The sequence below is a fragment of the Carassius carassius genome, chromosome 1 (assembly GCF_963082965.1).
Source record: "Carassius carassius chromosome 1, fCarCar2.1, whole genome shotgun sequence".
Lineage (NCBI taxonomy): Eukaryota > Metazoa > Chordata > Actinopteri > Cypriniformes > Cyprinidae > Carassius > Carassius carassius.
In genome coordinates, this window is record NC_081755.1 from 36,029,848 (window position 1) to 36,042,019 (window position 12,172).

At 39.4% G+C, this 12,172-nt stretch overlaps 1 protein-coding gene across 1 annotated transcript in view; it reads left to right on the forward strand.

The window, feature by feature from the left end:
• The first annotated feature begins 1,726 nt into the window (after positions 1-1,726).
• The window catches only part of plekhh3 (pleckstrin homology, MyTH4 and FERM domain containing H3), a 38,233-nt gene continuing 27,787 nt past the window's right edge, over positions 1,727-12,172 (forward strand). The window contains exon 1 of the mRNA XM_059557519.1: positions 1,727-2,204. Coding sequence (XP_059413502.1) covers positions 2,070-2,204 — 135 coding nt within the window. The 5' untranslated portion in view covers positions 1,727-2,069. The remainder of the gene's footprint in view (positions 2,205-12,172) is intronic.

Consider the following 12,172-nt stretch of genomic DNA (forward strand, 5'->3'; position numbering starts at 1 on the left):
GAGACAAGAGCCTTGAGTTTAAGGCCAGTATTTTTCAGCCTTTGTGAGCAAAAAATAAAAATAATAAAATAAATTAAAAAAATAAAGGAAAAGAGGAAAAGTAGCAATGGCACAATCAATGGCTGATCTTGGGAAGGGACTTCAATGGAACAAGGAACAAGGAACAAAACTTGACTTTTTGTTAGCCCAATGACTGACAGCAAGTATTCCCCAACTGGAAACAACAACAACAACTTAAACCTAAGCTGGTTTGCTGATCTTAGCTGGTTTCCCAGTCTGGCCCTGGCTGCACAATGGCAGACCATCTTAAACCAGCTAAGACCAGCAAACCAGTGTAGTTCAGCTGGGACTGGAAACCTTTTTATGACCTATTACACAGCTTATGGTTACTTTTATTGACCTTTCTTTTGATCTTTTTTAATTAATCTCTCAGCTATTTAAATGTGATTTGATTCATACCAACAGTTCTGATATGACCAGTTATTTCCTGGAAGAAAGGTACAATAAAACTAAATGAGTGATGTTTGTTTGGTGTCCACAAGGAGTAATTTGCTTTCTAAGCCATAAAAATATAATAAATGACAAAAAAATTTAGAAAACAGACATTGCACAAGACAATAAAGAGGAAGAGGGATCATCAGACCTTTTGGAAGTCACACAAAAAAGTCTTTCTGGTGCTCTACCCTCTCCCCTCATTCTCTGTCTGTCTCCCTCTCTTCAGAGCCTCTCGTGACATGAGTTTCCTGGAATAAAGGAGTCCATCTGCTTTCCATTCAGGCACATAATGTGTTTCAGGAGACTACATTACCCCCCAACACACACACACACACAACACAGGAATGTGTGCTCATTCACTCCTTTACCCAGAACTTCACACTAACTTGATAACAACTGCGCAGTGTCCACGTCCCAGCACTATCCAGATACTAGAAGGTGAATTTCACTTTGCCATTCAAAGTATAGCCTTTCTGTGATGACATCATAGTTTGGACAAGGACAGATTTGGGTAAAACCTAGAAAGTAGCTCTTATGTGCAGTAATCACTAAGTAAACAGAGAAAAGAGTGCAGACAGGTTCATAAAAAAGAATAATTATGGTCTTTTTTATGGTCTAAATTTAAAGTTTAAATGACAAAGATTTGACATTTGTGACCCTGTATAGCACAAAACCAGTCATAAGTAGCACGGGTATATGTAGCAATAGCCAACAATACACTGTATGTGTGAAAATTTTCTTTTATGCCAAAAATCATTAGGATATTCAGTAAAGATCATGTTCCATGAAGATATTTTGTAAATGTCATACCGTAAATATATCAAAACTTAATTTTTGATTAATAATATGGATTGCTAATAACTTATTTTGGACAACTTTAAATGCGATTTGCTCAATATTTTGATATTTTTGCACCCTCAGATTTTCAAATTGTTGTATCTCGGCAAAATATTGTCCTATCCAAACTAACCATACATCAATGGAAAGCTCATTAATTCAACTTTTCTCCTTCGCTTTAATACTGCTTTTGTGGTCCAGGGTCACACTTGTTGTTGCTTTACAACGAGACTCAAACATTTCTGATCCCATCACCGAATCGCTTCCATTTCCTGAAATGCCTACTTCCCATGTGCAGCGAGCCAGACAGTGGGCGGGGCGTGTTCTGGGCGTGTGCGTGGCGAGCCAATCATCTTGCGAATCCTAACGCATGGGGTGATTCGCTCCGCCCCTTCACTCACGCTTCTCAAAGAGCCTGCATGCTCATGTCCCGCTCACGCAGAATCAGAGACGCAGCAGAAGCCGATAAGAAGCGTTGTTTTATCAACTCTCCTTTTGAACGTAGCTATGTGATAAAACATATTTTATCATATCAGTTTTTTTCTCTTAAGTTGGACTCGTATTTGGATATATCCCGCGTGATAAAACGCGGTATTGTCAGTTGTCTCAGAGTTTATTCACTCGGATCAGCTCGTTTCCTGCGACTAGACAGTCTCCATCTGTCCCATCTGCACGACAGGACGGTGGAAATCACTGGACTTTTACGGATAGAAACTGGACGACACGCCGTGATTTGAATGCCTTTGCAGGGACTTTGCTGGCTTGTGTGCTGCAGACAAGGCTTCAGTTTGCTGGCTCGGGATCATGGGGAGAAAGAGGAGGAAGAGTCTTTTGAGTTACGCAATCAGGACGAGCACACACACACTGGAAGGGTAAGTTATGTAGACAAAACCTAAGAAGCTAGCTGACTACCTAGACAGCACTGTATGATATCCAGTATGGTTCAGTTCTGTAGTTCAAACTAACTGATAGCTGTTCTGATGCCACTTATACTTTTTTGAAAACGTAACAATATTTTTTGTATACTTGTTTTTATTTTTTTATATACTTGTTAATGTTTCACAAGTCATGAACCCATACATAACAATTAACATTTATTGTTTTTAAGTAAAATCAAGTAACATATTGACATTTCCCCCCATTGAATTGTATGGGGATGTGTGGTTCAGATCTCAACATGTATTGCTAACGTTAGATACCTATTCCAGTTTACTAGTACCTTTTAATTTGATACAAGTTCTTTACGTTGGGTGTTCAGTAACTAGTCCTGCTTAGTACTTATTTACTAGATACATGTATATATTTATCTAGACACTACTATCTATCCTAAGTGTCACTAGCTACATTACTTGTCTCACGCAATGATTGTTTTGTTTGTCATATGATTAAGTATATTAGTGTCTATTTATTCAGAACTAATTATTACTAGTAAAGGAACCAGTGTTCATATAAATAATAGGTGTTAGTGGTTTATTAAATAGCTATTAGTCACTATTAGTATAAGTACTGATATGTAATGAATAAGCACCACTGTTTAAATAAATGGATAATACTAGTGAAATTGGAAAGAATACTAGTTGTCACTACTGGATTATATACTAGTAACGATATAATACCATAATCGCAGTCATTCTCAAAGACTCTCTACATGTGTATACTGTAATGCTCAAAGGTAAATACATTTTTTTATATTCATACATTATAGACATATTCAGACATATGTTTGAAGCACTGATATGTGCAAGTTGATTAGTGTTGGACATAGTGTGTGATAAGAACACCAAGGTTGTTCTAGCAAAACTAGTTTTTCTGGTCATATTTCCGTTTGCATGCTAAGATACCATTGATCCCAAGGTATTATTTGTGAGCCATTAATACATATGCTCACTGTGTATATGGTTTTGAGAGCTTTTTAATTCTAGCAGTCCTGTTAGTAGGACACCATGAAAATCAAAATATGTAGTTATAAAATACGTAATTGTCCTTTGTCTGTATGTCAACTATGCATCCAAAAGTATTCCACTGTTGTCACACACAAGATCGTATTGTTGAGGTGTTTCAAGATTAGCCCATATGGGTTAAAAAAGAGAGGCACAAATCATAGTGAAGAACAGAGATGAAGGGTTCCTGCGAAATGTAATGAACAGTGAAGCACATTCAGCTGAGCCAGCACTCAGGTTCCCCATCTATTTTATGCCTCTGTGACACTGCAGCAGAACACATCCGCATGATCAAATATTTCATAATGGCTCCTCTGTCAGTAAAATCTCTGGTATTGATCCCCTTTTGTACACTAAATTAGTTTTTCAACAGCCAGAGAGCCTTCCTCACACTCACACAAAGGCAGTTTTGAGCATTTCTGAATTTAAGCAGAAATATTTCCATCTCACACTTGGTGGATCCTGTGTATTTCTTGGGATGGCTACTCGCCTACAGCTGGAAGTATTCCACATCCCATTATGACCCAACACCCACATGTAATGCTGGCTTACCTCAAGTGTACTGTCTACAGTTCATATCAGTTCTCTGATAGGCGGGTATAAAGACATATTGACATGTCTGGACGTATATTATGCACACACGCTGTACGAGACACCTACTGGTTTTCTAATCGGTCACATATTGTGAAACCCTGTTTTACACAAATGCACTAGGCCAATCAATAAGAAACAGCCTAAGGGACCTTTTGCGCCAATCTCTTATAGACTGAACTCTTATCTCTCCATCTATCCTCTATGGACTAATCGCCCAGAGATCAATAATCCTCATATTTCCTTGCCGAAGTCTTATGCCATTAACCCATTTATGTCTCTGTGAAGGGTTTCTATGTGCGTCTGTGTCAGGGTAATGGGGGTAGAATATAGGAGGTTAATAGGTCAATGCATACCCCAGGTTCATCATGTCCCTATTTTTTTTTTAAAGGCACCAGTCCTTGGCGCCAAGTGGCAAGAAAAGACATGACCAGGAAGAAAAAAATGCACTTTTTAAAGTGTTGTCAGATGGGATAGTCTAATAGTACAGGATAATTTAGACGTGAATGGGTGATTTTGGAAACAGAGTTTCAGAGAAACTCAGTTTGAATTTGATTGGATGATTAAATTTGATAAAATTGATCTGCTGAACGCTGCCAGTCTCCAGTATGTGATGTAACCATTAGATAATCTTACATAGTCAGCTGAGTGCCTTCCCACATCTTTGGGTATCACATATACAGTAATGAAGCAGCTTTAAAGACTTGATCAGCTCTAACTATATGAATGGCTATTGTAATATGAGTGCCTATTTGCTGAGTCATTGTTTTAGGGCATGCAGAGCTTGAATTTTTATTATGATTTCTCAATTTTTTCTTGCTGTTGCACCGCTACAATTGACCCTTGCTGTTTTCACTGTTGCCACGGTGCCTTTATTGATTATTGATAAAAGATATTGATATCTAAAGTGCATCTGCAAAGCCAGGCTTCCTCTACATGCCGGGCAGGATCAATAGTCCAAGCAACAACCTTCAGTTTTCCCTTCCTAAGACAAACTAAGTGGCTGCTGCTCAGGACTTGGTGGGTGGCACCTATTTTTCTCTTGTTTATAATTAGCACTCTCCCATTTTGGTGGTTTGAACTATCAAAGCTTATTCTTTAAGGACTTGTTGGAATATTAAGCTTAAACTTGCAACATGAGAGATGGTGTCTAACTTGACTAAACTGGTGATTCAATTTTTTTAGCGTAGACGTGCCACCAAAAACCAGCTTGACCATCTTGGTGTTAGTCCATTATCTACCAGTCCATGATCATTTACATTTACTAATTACTAATGATTGGCTTAAGGTGCAGTCACATTCACCATTATTCAGAAAATGAGTGCAAAATTCCAGGAATTTCATTAAGAAACCACACAAATGGGAATTTTGCACAAGGGCAAAAGATTTCCCCATTCAGATTTCACATCTGGTTCAAATTGGTTATGTGAATTCACTTAAATGACCAACAGAAAGCTACTTGGATTGAAAGTGACTTCTGTGTGAGCAGCGCTTGTGCTTTTCCCACAAAATTTCACTGAAATGTTGCTAATGTGATCATATTTCTATCACATAGATAAGGGCTTAAACTGGATTTTCAAGTTGGGAATTTTGCTGGCTAAATCAGTCTGGCTTAGTTTCATTACTTTACCCATTTTGCTTGATGATTTTTGCTCTGTTTTGGTGAAGTATTAGCAACCTTTTCCCCCAAATCAAACTAAATACCAGATACCTCTAAAAGGTTGGGCTTTCACTGTCAACTGTTATTGCCAAAGAGGAAATACTTGCTTGGAAATACGGAGGGTACAAAGAGGCCTGGTTTGGCTGAAGTCTAGGAAAGCCCGCTCCGGAAACATCCATTGACGTGTTTACACAAAGACCTCCTCCATTGCACCCAACCCTCTGTAGGCCACACACTCAAGCAGGTGGTCTGACCCCACAGACGTGTGTGTTTGGATACTTCCTCTCTGCAGTGACTGTTAACGGTCCTTTTGTTTGTGCCACAGGAGGCCGCAGTTAAATGTATCATGTCCACAGATCCACTTTTAATTCACATGTACATCTGCACTATATCTATGCTGAAATAAACCAAATATTTTGTCCTATATTATAAGGAAACCTGATATTCAGGCTTATAACTTTGTTATAACTTTGCTAACTTTAATACTTTGCTCATCCTCATGTTATTCCGAACCTGAATGACTTTCTTTCTTCTGTGGAACACAAGAGATATGTTTCAACAGTTTTTTTTTTTGTCCAAGTCAAGGAGGTCCAGTAATTCACAATGACATTCTTCACAATGTCTCTTATTGGGTTTCACAGAAGAAAGTTATAAAAGTTTGAAATGACATAAAGGTGACCAACTATCCCTTTAAAGCCTTCCTAATAGCAAGCATGCAGCAGTGCAGTGCTGGTTCTGGGATCTGCTCTTCTGACGTCAGCAGCGTTCCCCAATCAAGCTGGCCAAACAGACAGTGGGAGAGCTGAAAGAGAGCTTCTGTTTGTCCTGCACGCTCCTGCTCTTCCCCCTTTTTCCTATTTTAGAGTGACGAACATCCCTTGATTCACTCTTCCATGTTTCTTAGGAGACACAGAACTTTCTTTCTTTTTGTTTTTGAAATTCACGCTGTGCCTTGAAGATGCTATGACACCCGCCCACTGCAGCTGTTGGGGTGAGGAGCAGGGCATCTTGGGAAAGAAACACAAACTGGCAGGAGTTCCTGGCACAGCCTCAGAGCTGTTAATGTATAACGGTAGAACCACAGAGCTTTGAGATGGTATTTCCCCCACAACCTCTGCAATGAGCCAAAATCTTGCGCTATGCAGGTTTAAATTGAGGTTTAATGTTTTGTTGTTGTTTTTGTTGGAGCGATATGGGCGAAATAAACCGATTTTCCATAACGCTACATTTGTTTTTTTCCCTTTATGTTTTCACTTTTTAGACTTAGTTTCCCAGCAACACACAGTAACTTTGACAAACTGTTACATAAACATAAAAACGGATTGCATGATACCTTAAAATTCAATATACAAAGTTAAAGTGGTGGTCTTTCAGGCCACTCAGAAAAATTTAAAAAGTAAATGAAGTTTGTTTTGTTTGGCTAATCCTGCCTGTCCCTAAAAGTCCCCTCAGGGTAGAAGCATAGAAAAAAACAAAAAAGCACACAGATGAACATCTGCTCCAGAGGCCCGTGGTTGGCAGAGCAGCGGCATTTCCGCCCTCTTACTCAACCCCATCTCTTGGGACACAGGAACGGAAGTGAGCCACGGAACGAACCCATCACAGCATCTCCTTCTGGATGATTCATCCTGTCCTCATCCTAGAACGCTCTTGCCAGAGGTCCCGCTCACACGCCATACCTTTCCCAGTGTTCCTAACCGACTCAATCCCCAGATTAAGCTTTATTAGATATAAGAAAAACATGTGAAACAGACAGACTCATTTTCAGTGCTGTGAACTCTTTATATGTCTTGGGAAGGGGTTTGTAGTGGAACGTATGACATTGAACAAGAATTCGGATGTGTGGTTTCCTGAAATTCATCTGGATTTGAATTGTGTTTTTTTTCTGAAATCCTACAGGCTAAAAGGACATCTTTAACATACAAAGAAATGCACGTACACCAACATTAGCAAATGAATGAAAAGCGTGGGCCACTCAGAGGAACCGTATGGCTAATAGAGAGCAAAAGAGAGAGGTTTAATGGCACCTCTCAGTCTCTCCTGCTGAGCCTGTCCAACATTTATGGTGCCTCTCCACCCTGGTTAAACATTAAGCAAGTCTCATTATACACACCCCCTTTTGCTCTGTAACACACTTTTATCTTCTTTCTCACCTTCATCCTGCTCTTTTAAGTCCACTCTTCCTCTGGCAAGGACCTCAGCCAGTCCATCTCCCTATGCCAAGTGGACACCTTTCCCTACTCCCTACACCATCATTGTTAATGTGTGTGCGTATGTACTAAACTTAGCAGCTCTAGTTGTAAATTGTGGTGTGCCGGTCATAAAGCGTCTTGCCGCTGACCTGAATAGCGTTTCATAGATTTAGTGCCAAAACTGTCACATGCACCTTAGAATACAATAATATTTCAATATTTATCTAACAGCAATCTTTACATTTTGCTGTGTTTGATCTTTTTTAACCGTTTTCTTTTTTTTATTTATATACTTTTAGAAGCTTTAAAAGGCCTGTACTACTGTTCAAAAGATTGGGGTTGATGAGATTTGGTGAATGTTTTTGAAAGAAATCAATTGTGCTCACCAAGGCTGCATTTATTTGATTATATATATGTATTTATATATACATATAAATGTAGGCTACACAGTACACACATATTATGTAAACAAACGTTTATTTTGGTTGCGATTAATCGCAATTAATTGATTTGACAGCCAGTGGCGGCTCGTGGGTTTTAAAATAGAGGATGCACACTAATTGTATTGGTTTTGGGATCCCTGCCGACTGTTATTATTATTATTTGCTTAACAACTTTAAAACACCAATCATTTTTGGTGGCTTTAATTAGAAAGCATAACAAAAACGACACACAAACAGCAAGATAATATAATTTCACTTACGTATCCTATCACTTGAAGCAAACATCCATCCCTTCTTGAAAGTGTTATAAGAGAGCTGTCTGTTGTGCTATTTAATAAAGTTGATTATCCAGACTGGATTGTTCTCCTTTTATTTTTAATTTGTATACTGTCTGAATGACAGCTTGGTAAATCTGTTGGCGATCAAATATTCAATATCACTACTCATCATAAGTACTTGGTACATTATCAGCACAGCGTGAGATGTTCAAACTAATAGCACGTAATTTACATCTCTGTGATGATTGGTTGATATACCAGAGGGGAGGCTAGCCTCCCCTACAAGGTTTTTTTTTTCTCAACACTCGTAAGCACTGAAGGTGAACGCTCAGTGCTGATAGGTTTTGTTTTTGTATAAAACATTTTTTTTTACCAACGAAGGCATAAGAGCTCAGCCCCCCCCCTCTCTATCACTTAGTAATTACAGCAGTAGATTTGTCTCATTTGCGTTAGAACAGCGGCACTTTCCAACTTCAGTTACATGTGGTATTATAGCTGTGAATCTACAAACAAAAAATCAAGCTTCAGAGACATGAACTGAAATGAATTGTGAATTCTATTAACATTAAATCGTCCTCATTTTCACCTCAAAATTTTGGGGAAGCTATGCCTCCCCTGACGAGCCGCCACTGTTTACCACACTGATACATTGAAACGTTGATACATTTTTTTCATGATTCATTGATGAATATAAAGTTAAAAAGTAATCATAACATTATGAATGTCTTTACTGTCTCTTTTCATCAATTTCATGCATTCTTGCTGAATAGAAGTAATATTTTTGTTCCAAAAAATCTTACTGTCCTAATGTATGCGTATACTGTATATTATAACCATTAAAACATTAATCAACCTAGAAACTAGACATTTATATGAGTAATATGGTGACTCTTTTAAAACAAAGAAAATATATGGCCTAAAATAAGAAATAATAAATGTACAAATTTATTATTATTTTTTTTTTTTACAAATTTCTTCACACTCATGAAATGTTTGTTGTTTCTTTGAAAGAGTTTGTGTAAGAAAAGAACCGTCTTCTTGAGTCTTTAGCCTCATGACCCTCAGGAGCCCGCAGCCCGGCACGGAACGTTCCTCCGAGGCTGTGCCAGAGAACTGAAACACGATGCCACAGAGCGGTGCCGATTTTGTCACACACACATAGAGGTGCGTGTCTGTGAAAGAGGTCAAGGTGAGGGGGACTAGAGTTACAGCTGATGTGGGGGAGTCAGACTGAGTCAGTTTACAGCCGGATCGATTCTGATAAACCTTACAGAGTCACTGGACCAAAGGGCAGAATCAGAGCCAGTGCATGCATACCAGTCATTAACAAGAACCCGTAGGCAAACCGAGTGTGGCACCGCAGCCTGGGCTTGCCAGTGGGTGGGCGGTTGACAGGGGTCAGAAGGACTCAGATCTCAGTGGTCAGAAATACATGGTTGTGTAAATGAGCCTCTTTGTAATTTTCCTGGAAATCAACTTTAACTAGAATCCACTCATAAACAGTATTTATTGCAAATTGCGGTGTGCTCGCTGCCTGTTATGGGCAAAACACTGCTTTTATTGACTACAGGACCACTCACAAGAAAATTGCTGGCAAAATGGTAGGAGCCAACAAATCTTTGAGGACACTTTTGTATGTTTTTTAAAAAATTTTTTAGCCATCACCTCCCAGAAGGTATTCGAGGCTTCACTTTGTGTTTGTTTTAGTTTAATAGTGTTGACAGAAGCAACACAGTTGAAAGCAGGAAATGTTTCCCTCTATGTCTGACATTGTTTTCTCTTCGTCCCTTCCTCATGTACGTCATTTATGGGATAGTTCACCCAAAAATAAAAAATTCACCCTCATCACCCTCATGTCGCTTCAGTCCTGTATGACTGACTTTCTTTTGTGGAACTCAAAGATATTTTGAGAATCTTTTTTCGTCTATACAGTGAAAGTGAATGGAGAATGAAAAGTCATACAGGTCAATATTCAGGCTCAATTATATGCATGTAAGGTAGAACAGAGAGGAAACTAAAGCTGACATCAGATCTGTTCTCAGGGAAGGACAGTTTGGATTTACTGTCCAGTGGGTGTGAAGGGTCTGAGTGCTGGCTGCGGGACAGAGTTTGTCCAGAGGGGCTGGGCGAGGCAGAGCTGGGTTGGTATTGCATAGAGATGGATTGAGCACAAAAGTGCTCTATGTCTTTGTCAGTTCTAAGAACAGCCCTTATTTCTAATTTTATGATCTGAATGCAGCAGTCAAGTGCCCATGAGTGCTAAGTGTTTGTGTGTTGGAAATAACTGCCAAGTACTACCGAAGAGGTGCTGTTAATAAGTGCACTTGTTTTTTGAAGTATGTTTGTTGGTTTATGACCTAGTGACTAAGTGTTAGCCAAATTGCAAAATTCAAATGCAAAAATGGTTTATAAAGTAACTAAATAATGTTCCATTTTTGGTAATTTAGTGTGGAAAAAATGGTAAAGTTCCAGCGAAAAGGAAGTAGCACCATATCTTTTTTTGTGACGAGTGGGGTGGGGCCGAGAGCTATGGGAATGGAGTGAGGCCAGTGGAGTTAGTGATAATGCGCGACTCCGGCGCCACAGAAGGATAAAAGGGTGAGTGGCACAGGTGTCGTGCATTATCCCTTTCTCCACCAGCCTCGTTCCGTTCCCACAGCTCTTGGCACTAACATGTTTATTCTGCATTGTGACATGCATTGACCCTTCACAAAAACTGCCCTACTTTTGGCGCCGATAGCCTTGCTGTTGCGCTACAGGCATCCTGAGTTCGAATCCCGACTCGAGGACCTTACCCAATCCTGCCCCCATCTTTCTTCCACTACTCTTCCTGTCAGTCCTGATCCGTCCTATTCTAATAAAGGCAAAATAGCTAAATAATAATGATAATAAAAAAAAAAACCTGCCCTCCTTAATTACTGTTGCTATGTCCGACAAACCATTCCGCTCTCACACTACCATCATGTTCTGGCTTAAGTTAAGAAGGTCAATGGGGAAATCCAAATTTAGACTACTAGGTGATTGTGTGTTTGTGCGTGTGGTAGTTTCAGAACATGTATCATGCAGCAAGTAGGAAGTTGGTCAGTTACCGTTCTGGTTTACATCTGCAGAACCCATGGGGTTTTCTTTAACCAAGGGAGAATTTTAGAATCCAGTAAATGACCTTATGACTCACAGCATGGATTAGGTATTTGTACAAGTTGTTTGATAGTTACCATACAAATTACATGACTTAACTCATGATTAGTTGACAATTATGAACGATGAGACACCATAAAGCTGGCTAACTGACATAATGACCTATTGCTACATTTTCTTTTGGTTAGCTACGTTGAGCCACATCAAAGGCTTTCCAGGTCATTCCGGTTGACCTTTCCTGGACCCCTGCTGCAGTCCAGAGCTCCTTTCTCCTTCCGTCTTCCCCTCTTTAATATGAGCTCTGAGATGGGGAAGGGGAAGCCAGACCTGAGGAATGCACTAAAGAATCCGGACATCCCTCGAACCGTAGCCTGCCGCGCTATCAATCATCTGCTCAGGCATCAACGGCCAAAACATCTCAGACAGCTAGTTTTTGAAGCCACTGCTAGCACACTGTGCAAGAGTGGAGTTGAATGTATGGTTACTTTGAAAGTTTTCACCCATATGCTGGTATTAGATTTTTGGTATAATGCCAAGCCATAATTATTTATAATGATTCATAATTAAAGACCAGCTATTTCATGATCAACCTATTTTT